Raw genomic sequence first — 20,108 nt, 5'->3', positions numbered from 1 at the left:
TGATGAGAGAGAGAGAGAGAGAGAGAGAGAGAGAGAGAGAGAGAGAGAGAGAGAGAGAGAGAGAGAGAGAGAGAGAGAGAGAGAGAGAGAGAGAGAGAGAGAGAGAGAGAGAGAGAGAGAGAGAGAGAGAGAGAGAGAGAGAGAGAGAGAGAGAGAGAGAGAGAGAGAGAGAGAGAGAGAGAGAGAGAGAGAGAGAGAGAGAGAGAGAGAGAGAGAGAGAGAGAGAGAGAGAGAGAGAGAGAGAGAGAGAGAGAGAGAGAGAGAGAGAGAGAGAGAGAGAGAGAGAGAGAGAGAGAGAGAGAGAGAGAGAGAGAGAGAGAGAGAGAGAGAGAGAGAGAGAGAGAGAGAGAGAGAGAGAGAGAGAGAGAGAGAGAGAGAGAGAGAGAGAGAGAGAGAGAGAGAGAGAGAGAGAGAGAGAGAGAGAGAGAGAGAGAGAGAGAGAGAGAGAGAGAGAGAGAGAGAGAGAGAGAGAGAGAGAGAGAGAGAGAGAGAGAGAGAGAGAGAGAGAGAGAGAGAGAGAGAGAGAGAGAGAGAGAGAGAGAGAGAGAGAGAGAGAGAGAGAGAGAGAGAGAGAGAGAGAGAGAGAGAGAGAGAGAGAGAGAGAGAGAGAGAGAGAGAGAGAGAGAGAGAGAGAGAGAGAGAGAGAGAGAGAGAGAGAGAGAGAGAGAGAGAGAGAGAGAGAGAGAGAGAGAGAGAGAGAGAGAGAGAGAGAGAGAGAGAGAGAGAGAGAGAGAGAGAGAGAGAGAGAGAGAGAGAGAGAGAGAGAGAGAGAGAGAGAGAGAGAGAGAGAGAGAGAGAGAGAGAGAGAGAGAGAGAGAGAGAGAGAGAGAGAGAGAGAGAGAGAGAGAGAGAGAGAGAGAGAGAGAGAGAGAGAGAGAGAGAGAGAGAGAGAGAGAGAGAGAGAGAGAGAGAGAGAGAGAGAGAGAGAGAGAGAGAGAGAGAGAGAGAGAGAGAGAGAGAGAGAGAGAGAGAGAGAGAGAGAGAGAGAGAGAGAGAGAGAGAGAGAGAGAGAGAGAGAGAGAGAGAGAGAGAGAGAGAGAGAGAGAGAGAGAGAGAGAGAGAGAGAGAGAGAGAGAGAGAGAGAGAGAGAGAGAGAGAGAGAGAGAGAGAGAGAGAGAGAGAGAGAGAGAGAGAGAGAGAGAGAGAGAGAGAGAGAGAGAGAGAGAGAGAGAGAGAGAGAGAGAGAGAGAGAGAGAGAGAGAGAGAGAGAGAGAGAGAGAGAGAGAGAGAGAGAGAGAGAGAGAGAGAGAGAGAGAGAGAGAGAGAGAGAGAGAGAGAGAGAGAGAGAGAGAGAGAGAGAGAGAGAGAGAGAGAGAGAGAGAGAGAGAGAGAGAGAGAGAGAGAGAGAGAGAGAGAGAGAGAGAGAGAGAGAGAGAGAGAGAGAGAGAGAGAGAGAGAGAGAGAGAGAGAGAGAGAGAGAGAGAGAGAGAGAGAGAGAGAGAGAGAGAGAGAGAGAGAGAGAGAGAGAGAGAGAGAGAGAGAGAGAGAGAGAGAGAGAGAGAGAGAGAGAGAGAGAGAGAGAGAGAGAGAGAGAGAGAGAGAGAGAGAGAGAGAGAGAGAGAGAGAGAGAGAGAGAGAGAGAGAGAGAGAGAGAGAGAGAGAGAGAGAGAGAGAGAGAGAGAGAGAGAGAGAGAGAGAGAGAGAGAGAGAGAGAGAGAGAGAGAGAGAGAGAGAGAGAGAGAGAGAGAGAGAGAGAGAGAGAGAGAGAGAGAGAGAGAGAGAGAGAGAGAGAGAGAGAGAGAGAGAGAGAGAGAGAGAGAGAGAGAGAGAGAAAAAAAGACAAATACTATTAGTATATGCTAAGGATGCTAAAAGTTTGTAAGATTGATAATGATGAAGTTACAAGTTTAGTTCCAAGTAAATTTCAACGAGTTAATAATAACTGTAAAAATTTTCATCTTTTTATCCATTTAATTTTGTATTAGTTAATTGTAGATACAAGGATTAAATTGTCATCTCTAAATTGTTGTCAATTTGTTAATTCTGTTAAACTTTGACCATTTACCGTTATAATCCATTACCATGAGAGTAGATTGGTAAACAAAGTGATTGTGGTGATTTAATTTCAAAGAAAAAAAACAACTTCAACTTTCCAATTAGATGAAAGTGATTAATTAACTAACCAAGAAGGATTTTATTCATTGATTGATTTGGATTACAATTTATATTTTTAATTGTTCACCAATTAGTTTTACTATTATTTTATCATCATCCTGATCATCGCCATCATCATCATCCTCTCATCAATATTAATAATAATACAATGTCTTTGACTATGATTTTTGATCAATTAAAATGATTTTCTTAATCATTGTAACATCAACACTAATTAATCAACTTGAATCAACAGCAATATCATTTCAACAATTAAGTGGTAAGTTAATTAAAATTATTGTGATATTTAAATGGTTGAAATATTAGATTATCAATTAAATGATAGGATTATTTTCAATACAATTATTACTTTAATTGTTTCGTTTTCGTTGATCTTGATTAAGAAAACAAAATGAGGGACAAAATTTCAAATTTTGCTCGTTTCCATTATGATTTCATGTTCCCTCTCAGGTGATTGAAAAAAATGTTCAAAAATAAACATCCAGCAACTAATAACTTATATTGACAATATTTAACCATCACAATTAGTTAATTGTAGAGCGTTTCATGGTAACAATTAGAGTGGTTTTTATTTCCGTTGAATAAGATATCAGTGATTCAAGAATTATCTTATTCTGTATTATGAGAATCAAGTTACATATTAAAATTGGACATTAAATGGTTAGTTTTTTTTTTGGAACAAAATTCCAATTAATTAGTTGAGACTAGAGTTGATTGTAATCAGATACTAATTGTGATTTAGACTTAATTAGTTAGTTAATTAGTTTGATAGGATTTTCTGGTTGAATTTTAAACACGATTATTATCATGATTAACCATCCAATTTGATAAATCAGAATGACAATTGAGGCAAAACAATAAGTTTATCCCAAATTAATTCAATAATTAGTTAGACTAATTAACATTGATCTTCCATTGATAATTACGAAGCTAAATAATAAGTAAATCAAAACACTAAGAGTTAATTGTTGAATTCATCTAAAGCTAATTAACCGTCTAATTTGGCGCAATTTTTTTCTTTCAAGTAATAGGTTGTTGCTGTCAGTTCAGAGGAACTTTTTTTCTTGGATAAAAAATCAGAACAAAATTCAATTCGGTTAAATAGTGATCGATTTACAGTTATCTCGATCCATCGTTAACTTGATACTCAATTTTCATCAGATTTTGAGATGTTCCAAGTTATAAAAAACACTATTTCAAGATAATTCTTATTCTTTCTCTATCCTGTTCATCTTGAGGTAGAACTTGACTTGACATGATCTTTTGATTGATACTTAATTTCTCATGTTTGTGGCACATTAGCCAAAAAAAATTCTGAATATGATAATATCCTAATTTGTTGATTCTTTATCATTACGAATAGATTATATTTACAAGAATAAATATGATTATGGTGATTGTAACATAATAGACATGAAAATGTTGCCAAATTTTACTCCATTTTCTTTGTATATATAAATTTTGTTTCACTCTTCGAGTCTCATTCATAAAAAATGGTAACTACGATCACCTATGGAAATTTTGAACGAAACTACTAACAAATAACACTAAAAATATCATAATAAATTATTTTTATATCTTTGACAAGAAACGGAGCAAAATCTGGTACATGAGCATTGAGATTTTCATGGTGGAAAGAAAAAATTAAACACAATTTCTTAATGTAAATACATGGAAAGTTCAACCGATAATTATTGAAATTCATTCATTTTTGAGACTGGAAAAAATTCCCAACGAAATAAAATTGAAAACTTTTCATAAATGTTATTATATTCACGTAATTCCAACACTTTGTTCAACAATTGTTTCAACATTCATGATACATATTCAGGGTAATAAATACCATCCATTTGTTATAATTTTATTACTTTCATGATAAATATTGATAACTAACATGTTCATGTTAGCCAATTGTATCGGTTTCGAGTCACATTTTGAAAAAGTTATCAGAACTTTTCTTCCCCCTTCTTTCTGTTTCTCTCTGTCAGAATATATATCATGGAACGAACCTTGAATTCTGAGGTTAGAATCTCATAAATTTCAACAATATTATCTTTATCATCTTATTATTATTGCTTATGAATTTCATGTTATTCATTGTAAGTATAAGTTTCTCAGGGTTTTTACAAATATTTTTCTCGAAGCAATTTTTCATGATAAAATTCATGATAATATTCAGATAGCAATAAATTTATTGTCTTGTATGTAGAAAGACAGTGGTAAGAACACAAAGTTAACCTTAAATGACTTGGAATTGTTATTCCCATTTCATGTAATTTCAACATGAATTTTTTTCGCATTTAACATGAAAATTTTAAGTTGCATCGATATAAACATACATCTGATCTTCTAGAGGGAATAATAAATCATTCATATCTACATGTTTATCCTGATATCATGTTGTACCTGTTGATGGAAAGATCATTGAAATGAACGATTCAGATCATGTAGAAGAAAAAAAAATTCTGATTTTGCAGAAAAAAAAGCTCGAAAGTTTATATTGACCATCATTATTCAGAACTATTATCATTTTGTTCATCTCAAAGGAATGATGAGTTATGGTGACCCATGATGATGACGATCGGTTAAACGAATCATTGATTGCTCAATTTTCTGAATTTAAAGAATTTTTTTTCTCTTCCACATGAAAGATCACATTTATCTCTGCTCATATTGAGTTTACCTGGTTAATTATCGGTGGTGAAAGTATAGAAAAGAAAAGTTATCAATCCACTCCAACCTCATTCATACGGTAAAAGATGAAGAGACAAGGAAACGGAAAGGATGTATCATGGTTGAAAGAGTTAAAATGTTGACAAGGAAAAGAAGAAAAAATAAATAGAATTTCAGTTTTTATCTTATTCCTCTCTCTCTTTACCTCCCATTGTAAGCTAATTGTTGTTAAGCTTCATCAAATCATCAGCAATAATCTTAACATCATCATGAGGTAAACCCTGAAATCGGAACGAGAAAAAAATCTCCATTCAGAAGAAAAGAAAAGAAAACTTTTTTATCGAACTTTTTTCTCTTCTCATTCTCCATCAATGAACAATAAAGAGAGGAAACAAAGCTCTAGCACGACGAAACATGAGCACACACAGAAACATATAACCACCGAATTCAGAGAAGGAAAAAAAATCTCATAGAAAAAACGAAAAAACTTTGAGCTGAAAAAAAAGAGAATAAAAAAAGTTCCAAACTAATATATTCAGGCAAAAAGATGATGAAAATGTGACTCATATTATCATGAATTTTCATCTATCATTCTCACCTTATTGCTTATAAAGTTGCTGAGGGTAATTCTGTGTGTTACCAGGATTGGTTATCATGAACTTTTTTTGTTCACTTCAAACATTTAAATTGATTCAGGAGGAAAAATTATTATCCAAACGATATGAGATTAAATAATTCATGACTGATTCAGGAGGTTTATCATTTCATCCTGATGATGATCAATTTTAATCCAATTTCATGTAAACAATTATCCTCAATTTGGATACAATGTTAATCTACAAATTGAATTTCTTGTTAACTACCCCATGGTGAGTTTGATTAATTATCATCATCAGAGTTGAACATAAGTAAAGCATATTGTTCATGATAATGATCATCATCATGAAAAGATATTAGGAAATTATTGTTTTCCTCTGTTTTTTTTATATTAATATTATCTTATTGTATTTACAAAATGATGAAAATTGATTAATGGTAAAGTAATTAATTAATTTGTATTAATTAACAACGAACCAAAAGAGTTGTAATAACAATCATTATCTTTATCGTGATAATCATTATCAGAATGAATCTGAAGTAAAGATGAATCCAGAAAAAAAACAAAGATGGAAAAACGAACTCAATAAAACCGGAACCGGAAAAGATGAATAATAATAATATACAGACACATACTAGTATATATATTAGAGGGGAGGGAAAATGTTGTGGATGAGAAGATGGAATTAGGTTGATTGTGATTAGGATGATGATGATTAAGATGACAATTTGATGATTACATGATTTCCTCTCGATGATTACTTGATTTCATATCAGCATAATGTTTATGTGCATGATGAGGATGAGGATGATGATGATTAGGATGATTGATCAAATTAATGTTTTAACGATTGATTAAAACTGATTGTTGACCATAAATTGGATTAACATTGATTGAAAATAGTGAATGTGTAAGATGATTAGATGATGAGCAGATGATATTTTTCAAGGATAATGTTCATCACTGGACATTACATCCTACTCAATCAACCACCCACTCTCTCAACTCGAACCCTCTACTTGTCATCATCATCATCATCATTTCTGATCAAATGATGAGATGAAATAATTGCATGTTTGTTTATTTTACCTTTATGACCTCTACCCCTTTTGACCTATTAACCTAATCTATTATCAATGTTATACACGCATTCACGCAAACTAGATGACGATTAAAGGTTGTTAACAGGGTGGAGATGATGAGAGGTAAAAGTGATGAGGATGCTAAGCAACAATCAGAATGAGTTTTTCTTTAAAAAAAAACAAGTCACATTCATGATAATGATGATTAGATAATTGAAGCAGAATTTTTTTCACTCCGTTGATTAACTTTACCTTTTAACTATTACAATGGTTTGTTGATTGTTTATCTTGTTGAGTTTTGCCTTAAATTGTATTAATTTTCATCACCTTGACCACTAATAAGATAAACTTGACAATCAAACTTAATCATCCGGACTTGAGAAACGTAATGAACAAAAAAAACTAATCAAGGATAAAAACAATTATCTTTTACCATCTCAAATCAAATCATCAAATTGATTTAATTTAATCACTAATCATGATTGAAGTATTATCAGAGTGAGTGGGGTGGGAAAATTAATCAACTTCATTTCTACCGCAAGAAAAAAAAACCACATTGATACAATTAAGAGTGGAAGTTTTTTTCCCCATCCTTTCAGCTTTGGCAATTAACTTAATTGTGATTGACTTGATTGATTAACTTTGAAGAGAGAGAGAGAGAGAGAGAGAAACAATAATTATCATCAATCAATCAACATTGCTAATTGTTGATTATTTAAGATTTAAAAGTTAAACTAATCATTTGAAAGTGAAAAGAAACATTTTTACAACTTGAAGCTATTTCATTGTGAATACTAATTACATTCAATTGTTAATTAATTTACTCTTACAGTTGATTAACTGTATCAATTGTTTTCCCAAGTTAAACTGTCAACTTTTTTGCTTCTTCTTTTCATTTGATCATCTAAATTATAATGATGATTATTTGAATCAACTGTCACAAAATTCAGAGAAAACAGTTGAAGTTTTGATTTTCTCTCTCACTTTGGTTTTACTTTCTATTTTTTTACTTCATTCCCTCATCATTTCCGTTTCCTTTTATTTATCCTTATCTTTTCCTCTTGCAGTCTAAATTGTTAAACCAACAAGTTTACATTAAACTTTCATATTATCATAGAAACTTGATCAACATATTCAATTGAACTGTGAATTTAATTATCATCATTAGCATCATCATCCTGGTTACCATGACAACTCCTCAGATGATGTTGATTTTTTGTTGAGAAAAAAGTTTCAACTTTTTCATTCCCAGAAAATTGTTAAACTTTAATAAAAAACAAAGTAATTAGTTAATTCTTGAAAATTTTATCATGATTATCATCATAATGAAACTTTAATTATCATTAAAGACTGACAGCAATCAGCTAACAATTTATTTGCTTGATTGTTAACAAAAATAAAGCTACAAATTCAATATCAGTTAATTAAAGTTTTTTTTTTACTTTTCATAGTTTTTAATTGATTAATTGAATTGAATTTTGAAAATTTATGATTCAATCAGAATTAAAGTTTACTATTACTATTTATTAATCTCATGAGATCAAATGTAAATTTCCAACATCATTTAATGATATTAATCATCACCATAATCATAACAATTTGTATTCACTTGGTGTGAGATGAACAAACTAATTAACTCATTAGCAGAGCAATTAAAATCATCACGTTCACTATTAAAGTTAATTATTGTCGGATTATTGATGATGAAGTAGAAAAAAAACAAAAAGAAAATGTTACTTGCAATTAATCATTGAAATGATAATCAATAAACTATTAAATATTGATAAGTAAACAACAATCAGCTAAATTGATTTGGTTAAATTGTTTCAACATTTCAATTAGTAATCTAATGTTAATCTAATCAACTGATATCAATTTTTGATGGGAAGTTTTTTTTATTTTTCTAATGATGATGAGGCAAAGGAGGAAGATGAGGATGAGGATGCTCATGGTAGAGAGAAGGGGAAGAAAGTGAATTAGAGACCTCACATTAAGAATTATCATGTAAATGAAAGATGATGACTTTGGGAGGAAGATGAAGATGAGTAGAAAACATTTCTTGGTGACTTATGATAAGGAAAAAAAGAGACATGCACAAGATGATGATGATCATTTTCCTTCATCTTCGTCTTTATCATCTTCTTTATCCTTGATATTTGCATCCACTGTTTTTAAGAAAGATGAAGATGGTGATGATGATAATGATAAGTAAAGAAAAAGAAGAAGATAAAAAGATGAAAATGGAGAAAGAGGCAAAATGTCTCTCTCTCTCTCTCTCTCTCTCTCGTACTTACATATACTTTTTATGCTCTTTGCATTGAACATAAGATGAAGAGGATGAGGAAGATGAGGAAGATGAGGAAAAAGTGTATTAATGACATTCCTGAATTTCCATCATTCGTAGGCTTAGGAATCATCATCTTTATCATCATCATCATCTATTTGATCTTCATGTGATAGACCAATAATGAGCCACTTTCTGACATACAAACAATTGCTTTTGACTTTGTCTTCCTCATCTTCTTGAAAGAAGGATAAACAAGCACAAATACCGTTAGAAAATGATGATGATAAGGATGATAAAGATTAATCATTATGTCATCGTAATGTCATGTAATCATTAGTTAAACCGAAGTAGATTATCATTTCCAGTAGAAATCAAGAACTTATTCTGGTGGATTAAGAATGACGAACAAGAGTTTTTCATGAACGGCTTTTCATTTAAATACAAAGTTCCCTCTCTAGATAGCCCAACCAGGCAGAGATTATCAATAATCGTCATGGTCACTAATTTAGATGGTAATTTGAACCAATCACAAATGTTAGTTTCGCCAATAAATGCCTGTTTAACAGAACGATCAGCAAGTTGCATGGCAATCAATCTCGACGGTTCATGGTAATCAAAAATGAGAACCTCTTCCTCGAGATCTCCGATTTTAATAATCTTTCCATTACTTAATGAAATTTGAAGTAATTCATCTTTTTTTGAGCCGTGTTTTCTTATTGCGATTAATGATGAGTCACTGATAAGGTGCAAATGATGAAGTCCAAATGAGTCGGGAAGTCGGAATAAAATCTTTGTCGAAATGGATCCGATTGCAGTGTTTCTTACATTGGTTTCAACTGGAATTTCGGATTGACCATCAGATTGAACCAATTTGAACACAATCAGTTCACCATCATAGGTATAAGATAAAATGATTTCAGGTGAATGAACGTGAATCTCATTAATTGGTTTCTCAAAGATGATTGAATATGCAGACATTGGTGGTGGTATATTGACACGATCAAAAGGTGTTATTTGTAGTTTACATCCATCAATTACGGCAGCAGTACCTTTAGAGTAATCGGTAGCCCAATTGTATGAATATTGTTTAATTGATCCACTGGAAGTAAATATGGAAAAGCTCAATTGAACAGATTGATTCCAAGTGACAAATTCAATATCAACATCGGTAAACTTGTAAAACTGTTTCAAATAGTAATGATAATTTCTCATAGTGTAAAGGTAAATGATGTGTTGCTTTTCAAGATCTTGATATCCATGGACAAGGAGGATTGATGAGTCTGTTGACCAGATAAGACTTTTGATAATAAAGACACCTTGCGACGGAGGAAGAGTAAATTGTCCATGTCGAAGTCCATTCTTTTCAAAGAAAACGATTTCATGAACATTTTTATGAAATCGCGATGAAGCAATTAGATTTCCTTCTGGTCTCCATGCTAGTGAATGTTCAAGACCAGCGACATATTCACTCTCATATTGGAGTAGCCCTTCATTGCTCCAAATTCTTAGAACTCGATAATCTTGAAAAAGGAATGTTGAACAAATTAAATTAACTAATTGCTGATAATCTTGATGATTAACTGATTAATTTTAATCAACAACAATTTTTTTTTATACATGAAGATTGAAATTAAGGCTAAACTATACTATAGCCCCCCTTCTGATTGTCTTGAAATTTTTTGCATGAATAGCCAATACCAATATGTGTATTCATGAGTAGTATGAACTTGCGGAAATGTCTAGTATAGAAGTTACAGGGATTCAAAAATAGAAATTTGCATTGAGCTCTATGGAGTAATTCCTTATTTTGTCGAACACGAATAGGCTATCATTAAGTTCTGAAAGTTATGCATCATGATCTTTATGTGTCGAAGTTCAAAATGGATCAATTTAATGCGCATGCGCAGAACAGAACCTGAGATATCAACTGATTATGATACAGATTTAATTGTTTTAACCTAATATCATGCTGTAATGGCATGTGTGTCGTATTTTGAGGCATTCAAGGCGTGAAATTTGTTAGATCGGGACCATACACTCATGTATAGGCTTAGATATGAATTTGATTAGAACGAGCCCTCTGCTAGATTAGCCTACGCAAGACGTTAGGTTTGACCCTCCCACCCCTCAAGTGGGCGTGGTCGCTTCGCGACCACGCCCACTTGAGTGGAGGGTCAAAACCTCGCCGCCCGTTTAAGTGCAGAGGTGCTTAATTGGAACAAACTTCTAATTACTTATATATTACAATGGCGTTGCATTTAATTGATACCAGAGCTCTGTTGGCATTACCCAGCCAGTACCACGTGGAGGTAGAGCTGGATTTTACTGGCCAAACAGGTGTTGTTCACCGGGTGCCTGGAAGCCAGGGCCTAAGAATATTAGCAGGCCAAGGTTTTGATTCGAGTCCTTCCAACTCTAGCCGAATGAGCTTATATGGGGTAGCCTTGCTTGATGGCATTAAGCAGGCTATCAAATGGGTGGACTTTGTTCTTTCTGCACCAGCGTCTCCACTGGTACTCCAGAACTCGGTCTGCGAATTGTTCTCTCGGGACTCGGCGATCCCTAAAGAAAACCCGCATCGGACGCCAGGAAGCTTCTATTCTCTGGGTATGAACACCAGCTTCATTGACGAACTCTTTCAGTGGTCAACCCACTGATGCACATAGCCATGAGAACTTAGGCCTCTGTACGCCCGCCACCCATCCGTCCTTACAATGGACCCCTCGACCACGTGCTTCTTGATCAGGGGATAAGGGCTTCAGCCGTTCGAGAATTATTGGGACAAGTCTCGAGACGTAAGTCCTCCGACCCATCCAATAATCCCTAGCAGCCAATGACTCGATGACCCGGCCTTTGTGGTATTTCCGACGACCAAATTTGGCCTCGTCAATTTGAACCACAATACCGGGACCACCAATCCGCCCCGAATGTTCCTGATGTCCTAGGAACATTGAAGACACGACCTCGCGACACTGGGTGTAGGTGGAAGCCACAGTGTTCGGGGAGACAGAGGCCTCATTCTCTGCCTCCTCGTAAGCAGCATCAGCAGCCCAGGAATAAATGAGACGAAGGTGGTCTACTAGTGGGATCCTCGAATTCTCGAAGAAAGAACCACTAGCAGCACTTCGCTCACTCGGTCTGGTGCTGTGCTGCTTATGGCGAGGGCACCGAAATGATCCAAAGGATCCCCGATCAACAAAATAGTTCATCGGGATTCGATGCTGGCCGCAGTCGTTGGTAGCCAGAAGGAGACCTTCTGTTTGAGCCCAGCGTAATGCTGACTCACGGCTACCGCAGACTTGCTCTAACCGCGCATGGTTCCAAGAACGAGCCATGCGGGGAGGCCGGACCTAAAATGGGAGAAAGATAGAGAAGAAAGGGGTGATAGAAAGAGAAGGTGAAAAAAAGGGGATGAGAGCGCAAGAGAGAGCAAGAAAGAGCACGAGGGAGCAAGAGGGAGCAAGAGAGTAAGAGGGAGCAAGAGAGTAAGAGGGAGCAAGAGAGCAAGAGGGAGCAAGAGAGCAAGAGAGAGCAAGAGAGAGCGAGAGAAAAACCCGATGTTGTCGGGTCAAAAGTCAAAATCAAAATGAGGCTTTCTGATGCATGTGCATTATTATTTAGGTGCAGACATGTGGTGCCATCTACAAAAAATCAATTTGCATCACTATAAGTGCGCAAAGTTTAAAAATAACAATTTTTAATGCAGTTTTAGCTATGAAGATGTCTGCGCATGCGCATTAAATTGATCCATTTTGAACTTCGACACATAAAGATCATGATGCATAACTTTCAGAACTTAATGATAGCCTATTCATGTTCGGCAAAATAAGGAATTACTCCATAGAGCTCAGTGCAAATTTCTATTTTTGAATCCCTGTAACTTCTATACTAGACATTTCCGCAAGTTCATACTACTCATGAATACACATATTGGTATTGGCTATTCATACAAAAAATTTCAAGACAATCAGAAGGGGGGGCTAAAGTATAATCTTACCGAAATTAATATCAACCTTAAGGTTGATATATAAATCTTATTATCATGATTAATTAAAATCTTAAAATTCAATCAACCATATTGATCAAATCGACCATATTAATTAACCATAAGGGTTAATTAATATCAGGTAACACGTTCCCCTCGCAGAAAAGACCGGACCTACGGGCTTCATTTCGAACCATGCGAACGAAATACGAAACATCATGAACATCTATTAATTCATTGGTCAATAGACTTATATCCAATAATTTAGATCGATTTTCTTGTACTTTAATCATACGAATAATTGAATTTCTGGTATTTATTGCATCCACCATATTAGCAGCATATCGAATCACCATGTTAAAGAGAGTTATCAATTTACCATTTTCATTTCGTCTATAAGGAGGTTGACTTCTTATTTGACGCTGAACCACGTATCTTTTCAAACGAACTTCTCTAGATAGATGACAATAATGACGATGCAAATTTCGAAAATTAACTGGAATAAAATAAAATAATATTAATAAGGATTACATATTTTTTTTGATTAAATAGCACAGAATATGCGGGGATTAATTGGGAGGAATATTTTCTTTATTAGCTCCAACAGGATCTCGAAATTCTTGACGAATAACGTCCAATGCATTATCCAATCGAAAATATCGCCAAGCATTAAGGTCATTAAATTCTTCGAAAAATTCTGCAACCAGAATCGAACATTCGACCAATAGTTCCTTAACTCTTTCATAATTGGCTGCTAGTTGTTCGATAAAAGCTTCACCTCTTTTTTCGCAAATTGTAACCAGTTTAATGCATAACATTTGCTCATTTTCCATCATTTCTCTCATTCTAATTCGAGGTTGATAGTTTTCGATATCTTCGTCGATTTGAATGATTAACATACTGCATTGACTATGGAGTAGATTGTATCGCTGATGACGAGCTGTAAAAAAAAATATCATAGATTAATAAAGATGATGTAAAGGTACTTCTTCGACTTTTGATGTAAATATTGATGCGGTTAAAGTTGAAGTCCGTAAACATTTAATAAGCAGCACACAAAAAGCGTAAAGCAGAGTCCATCCAACCAATATTAATGAGATAGTAGTGATGTAATCTTGATAGTTGTGAAGGAAATTAGTGAACCAATTAGTAGATCCAAGACTTGTAAAGTTTAATTCATTCAGATCCACCTCCTTTAGTATCAATTCATTATCATCACTAGCCACAAGATGGAGATTAATTTTGTCAGACCAAATAGAAGTTTCAGGTGTATTAATGTTAGTTAAAATAGTTGACACAGAATAATTAACCATATCAATACTAAAATTCAATGTTGTTGGTATTCGAATAATAGCATTTGGTGATGACATAAATTGTTATTTTATGACCGGGACAATAAACATATAATATTTCATAAACACTTTTGTTTCAGGTCTCATAGTTGTTAGATTCTCCTTAAAACAATCAGTAATTTTCCATTTAACATTGTTGATATTAGTTAAGCAATTTGGTCCATGGTGAAGGAGAATATTATTCATTGTAATATCTCGTTCTGGAATTTCGCATATATTTGAACTTCCATTTTCAATCATGATGAATTTGGGTCCAAAATAGTTGACTTGACAAACAGTATTATTCTTAATTTGATATAGTTGAAATGGATCGGCTTTATGAATCTGTTTATTTTTTCATAAAAGTTGAAAAACTAAGTTTCATAATTCGAGTTTTATTGATAGAATGTAATCCACATTGAACTTGTCTGATTGATTTGAAATCAGAAGAATCTGATAAATTTAAATGTACATTGAGGCTTTCAAAAAATTTATCAGGTAATTTTCCATCTTTGATCGTCATTTTTAGTTCTTTTATCACTTCACCTTGTCGACCGATTTGTTGCATGCAATCTGCTGTTGAATACATCATATCAGGTAAAATTAATTGTAATTTATCCAAACGAGCGGAGGTCTTTGATTACCGCTTAGCAACTTTTTTGATATTTTCATTTTGTTGATTTAAAACTTTAACATACTCTTTGTTCATCTTTAATTGCTTTCCAATATTTTCATTTTTATCAATTGAGAAGTACATTTTCGTACCAAGGGCCAAAATTCCGGCTGTAACCAAGGTTGTAACAATTTCACGTTTAACTTTAATTTTAGTTAAACACGTACTTTCTAAAGGTTCGAAAAATTTTTCTTTAGCGTGAATTGAACAAAGTTTCTGGCTTTGGATTAAATAATCACTGATCGAGAGAAAATGATCACATTTTCCATCTTCCAAAGTACAATTAGGTTTATCTTTTTTTTGAATTGTTAATTCACAAGCGGAAGAGGTCGGTTCAATGTTCTTTTTCTTAAACCATTCGTCCATTTTCGAAATTGTCCAATTACAGAATTTTGTATTTCTCAGAATTTGAACCGAAAGATACTCACCCCCACTAGGTAGACCTGAGCACGGATCAGGTATTGCAATATTCAAATTTACCTTCATCATTCCTTTCATCAATTGGTGGTCAGTTTTTCTCCAAACTAAAGATGATCCAAAGTCAAAACATGAAATCGTCGAAATTAAAATAAACACAATCATCATTGTAATTAAATTGATTTGAGAAGAGTCACGTGAACGATAAGGTTTGATTTGTGAACCATGAACTTGTTTCTCGTTTCCTCTATCATCAGTAATTATATATGTTGTGTTTCCAATTTTTCTTTTAATTTCATAAGGTCCATCGAATTTACTTTCTAATTTATACGGATTTCGTTCTTCAATCAGGATTTTATCTCCAAGATTAAACTCTCTAGTTTTGTGTTTATCATCATGTCGTTCTTTTTGTTTTGTTTTTGATGATTCATCATTGACTTGTGCAATTTCACGAATTTGTGGCCATTCATCTTCAATAAACTTTGAGTACTCAGACAATGTACTTGAGCCGGTTTCTGGGATGATTTTAAGATCGATTGGTAACGTAGGTAAACGGCCATAAAGTAAATAAAATGGACTGGCTTTAGTACTTTGATTCATACTTGTGTTATAAGCGAAAGTGATCAACGGAAGAGCATCAACCCAACGAGTTCGATTTTGCCGTTGACAATAATGTCTCAACATAATACAAAGTGTTTGATTAACTCTCTCAGTCAACCCATTAGTTTGTGGATGATATGGAGTTGAAAATTGCCATTTGGTTCTCATCAAATTAGCGATTTCTCGTACCACTCTACTAATGAAGTTTCGGCCTTGATCACTTAAAATAGAGATTGAGCACCGTGTTTACACATTATATTTTCGATGAGAATTTTGCAGTTACTTTTGAACTTTTATTTCGGGTGGCTCTTGTTTCAACCCATCGGGTGAAATAGTCTGTTGCAACAATTATATATTGATTACCATGTGATGCTGGGAGAGGACCAACCAAATCGATTCCCAATTTTTCAAAGGGTTTACCAACTATAATTGGGTTAAGTGGTGCTTGAGTTTTCGTACTCCATTTTTATTTGTTTGACAAGAGTCACAAGTTAAGACAAATTGAGTAATTTGTTTTAACATTTTTGGCCAATAATATTTTTGATTAATTCGATGATAAGTTTGTTGAACTCCCACATGTCCAGAAATCGGGTCGTTGTGATAAGCATTCATCACTTCAGATCGTTGATTTATGGGTAAAACAATTAATTTTGAATTACCGAAAGGTGTAGATTGTATTCGATTGAGAATTCCATTTATCAGTTCATAACGTTGACAAATTTTAGGATCTTGTTGTTCAAGTTTGTTTAAAATAATCATGATGTCAGGGTCTGATCGTTGATCATTTAATAGATTATGTTCATCTTCAATATTCAAAGCTACCAACATATGGAAAGGATCATCTGATTCTTCATCATCAATCTTACCTTCATTCAATTCGATTTCAACTGGATATCTACTCAAGCAATCAGCGTCTGCATGAAGTTTTCCTGATCGATAGATAATATTGAACTCATAACTTTGAAGCATTAAAGAATAACGAAGTAAACGAGCTGGCAATTGTTTTTTTGATTTTAACCAACAAAGAGCACAATGATCTGTCACAATTTCAAAAACTAACCCTTCGAGATATTGTTTGAATTTTTCAACAGCGAAAACAATTGCTAAACATTCTTTGTCTGAGATTGAGTAAGATTTTTCTGCTCCTCTCAAAGCACGACTAGCATAAGCAACTGGATGCCATTTCTCATCTCTTTTTTGTAGAATTATTGCTCCTAACCCTTGATCGGATGCATCAGTTCGTAATTGAATGGGTAAAGTTGGATCATAATGCATGAGGACAGGGAATTGAATCATTTTTGATTTTAAAGTTTCAAATGCTTCCTCTTGCATTTTATCCCAAACAAATATTACATCTTTTTTTGTTAACTCGGTCAAAGGTTTAGCAATATTTGAAAAGTTTTGGATAAATTTACGATAGTAAGAACACAAAGCAACAAACGATTTAACATCTCTAACATTCTGAGGAATCGCAAAATTTTTTATCGCAATTATTTTGTTTGGATCAGGTTCTTGGCCTTGTGGTGTTATTATGTGACCAAGATACAAAATTCGAGTTTTCAACCATTCACACTTACTTGGTTTCAAAGTCAATCCAGCTTGAATTAGTCGAGTGAGAACACGTTCAATTTTATCACAATGTTCTTCGAATGTTTTGGAGAATATGATAACATCGTCAATATAAACTAGACAAGTGTTAAACAAGAGTCCAGCTAATACTATGGTCATCATTCGACTGAAAGTTGCTGGAGCATTACAGAGTCCAAAGGGCATTACCTTGAATTGCCAAAGTCCATCCATAGTTATGAAGGCGGATTTCTCAGCATCAATTGGATCAAGAGCGATCTGATAGTAACCGCTACGTAAATCAAGAAGAGAAAAGAATTGTGATCCACTCAAAGCATCCAATGAACATTGGATATTAGGCATTGGATATACATCTCGTTTAGTTATTGAATTTAATTTACGATAATCGACACAAAATCTTTTTTCACCAGTTTTCTTGGGTACAATAACAATTGGAGATGACCATGGAGAACGAGATTCTTCGATAACACCTTGAGCTAATAAACCATCAACCATCTTAGCGGTTAATTCTCTTTTCCAAGCTGATTGTCGATAAGGTGTTTGTGAAATGGGGAGAGAGTCTCCAGTGTCAATTTTGTGAACAAACAAATTTGTTTGACCTAATTCAGAATCATCAAAGCAAAAGCTTTTCTATTCTTTTCAAAATTGATATTAATCGAATTTTTTTATCTTCACTTATCTCTTCATTGATATTCCATTTGGGTGGTTGAGGATTATCAATTTTTATCGTTTGCGCATAAATTTTCCCATCATCACTCTGATCACCATTTGATTCTCTTTCAATATCCGAAAAATCATCAGAACTTGATGGATCCCCATTTAAAAGGTGACTGATTTCTAATTGTTTAGTTGCACAGTTAATTGAAAACTTACCTTCACATAGAATATCTTGTCCAATGAGAAGTTCGATTTTAATCGGTAACTCTTTCACCACCATTAATAACGACTCAATCGTCACTTGAGAAAATCCATCTTTAAACGTTAATTTCAAACAAATCTGACCAATTGGTTTAAGGTGAATTACCAGCAGTATACGTTTTGGACCATAATACTCCGTATAATGTAAATTTAACCTTCTGACGGCATCAATCGTGATTATCGATATCTCTGAACCAGTATCAATTAACCCTCTGAACCTCTGTCCGTTGGTCAATATATCCGTGAAGATTAGATCCTTTTCATTTCCAGAATTCGAGTGATTGCAAATCAGAGTTGAAGAAATAGTTTTATTCTCACCTTCTTGATCATCAATTGTATTCGAATTTACAACTTTTGGTTTATTCCAGCCTTTACTACCAGATGTAGCTGCTTTACCATTTTTCTCATCATTCGCTTTTTTCCAACAATCAACAGCTTTATGGCCTTTTTTATTGCAATAATTACAATTACCATTGAATTTTCTTTTTTGATCGTTTTGTTGACTTTCATTACCTCTAGAAGTTACCCTTTCAATCTTCTCATGTAATGAACTTAACAAACTCTCAACAGTTCTCATTTCTTCATTTGGTTTTAAATTTTTATTGCGATTGACCGATTTCTCAGCAATTGTTGCTTTTTTTAGGAAATCTTTCATATTCACTGGAGTCAAAAGATCCAAAGCTTCAGCTATTCTAGGTAATAAACCAGCATGAATATAACCCATGGTTATCAAATCTGTCATATTTGGATCGATTCTTCGACAAATATCTATCATTTCATAGATATAAGAAGCTACACTTTGATTTTCTTTCTGTTTGTAATTTGCAAGTTTGTGTGTTAAATAACTACGATAATTAGTGGGACAAAGGCCTTCAATAAGAGCTGCTTTTAACTCTTTGTAAGTTTTTGGAGCATCAGGTAAACTACTTTTGCACAATTAGTAAACCATCTTCTAGCTGTTCCTTTTAGAAAGGCTGGCAATTTATTCATCTTCATCACATCATCCCAACCGTGAGCTTCGGAAATAGTCTCATAACAATCTAACCAATCTAAAAGATCTTCATCATCATCACAAGTCAAAGGTTGAAGTGGAAACAAAAATTTTTCGGAAGTTCTAACATTGGTTGAAATGGAAATTGGATTGGAGGATTCAGAAGCGTCAGCATTATCGCTCATGGTGTTTTAAAACTTTATTAAGAGCGGAATAAGCAATGAAAGCGACTAACTAATGCAAAAATCTTTACCTGGATTGTATTCCATTATGACAGAAGTAGTATAAAAAGTGAACCTCTGGCACAGTTGGAGTTCTCTGATTGGTTGATACAAGCATCGATTAAAACGCCCCCTGGTGGCAACTAAAGCAGTCTATTTCTACATAGGGTGGTCCAAAATCAAGAAAATGTGCCAATAGTGTGTTTCGAACCGGGGTGCCCTTTAGGGCACCCTGGTTCATTATACAGGGTGTTTATATTGGGTTTTGGTAAAATTCTATTGGTTGATTTAAGGGAGCAGGTTCTACTCCCTCAATGTTATAAAATCAATCATTTCCCGTTTAAGCTCGACCGAGTCAACATTAAAAAATACGATTTGACTTTAAAAAGTTAAAAATTTGTTAATTGTGAATTTTGGATGATCTTGAGTCGTTTACTTATAAAAAGTATCAATTTTAGATTTTGGATGAATTTTAAACGATAAACTTTTGTAAGGGTAAATTGTTGACTCTGTTTGAACTTGAGTCGATTAGCTTTAAAAGCGACATTGTATTTTTGATGAACTTGAGTCGATTTACTTTAAAGTGTAAATTGTTGACTCTGTTTGAACTTGAGTCGATTAACTTTAAAG

General features: G+C 34.2%; 1 protein-coding gene across 1 annotated transcript in view; it reads left to right on the top strand.

Annotated features, from left to right (window-relative positions):
• The first annotated feature begins 1,668 nt into the window (after positions 1–1,668).
• The window catches only part of LOC128390700 (uncharacterized), a 110,939-nt gene continuing 92,499 nt past the window's right edge, over positions 1,669–20,108 (top strand). The window contains exon 1 of the mRNA XM_053350455.1: positions 1,669–2,374. Coding sequence (XP_053206430.1) covers positions 2,296–2,374 — 79 coding nt within the window. The 5' untranslated portion in view covers positions 1,669–2,295. The remainder of the gene's footprint in view (positions 2,375–20,108) is intronic.

This window comes from Panonychus citri, unplaced genomic scaffold (assembly GCF_014898815.1).
Source record: "Panonychus citri isolate SS breed McGregor unplaced genomic scaffold, ASM1489881v1 Contig00125, whole genome shotgun sequence".
Classification (NCBI taxonomy): domain Eukaryota; kingdom Metazoa; phylum Arthropoda; class Arachnida; order Trombidiformes; family Tetranychidae; genus Panonychus; species Panonychus citri.
Note: the sequence above shows the minus strand (reverse complement) of the source record. Positions and strands in the feature narration are given on the sequence as shown.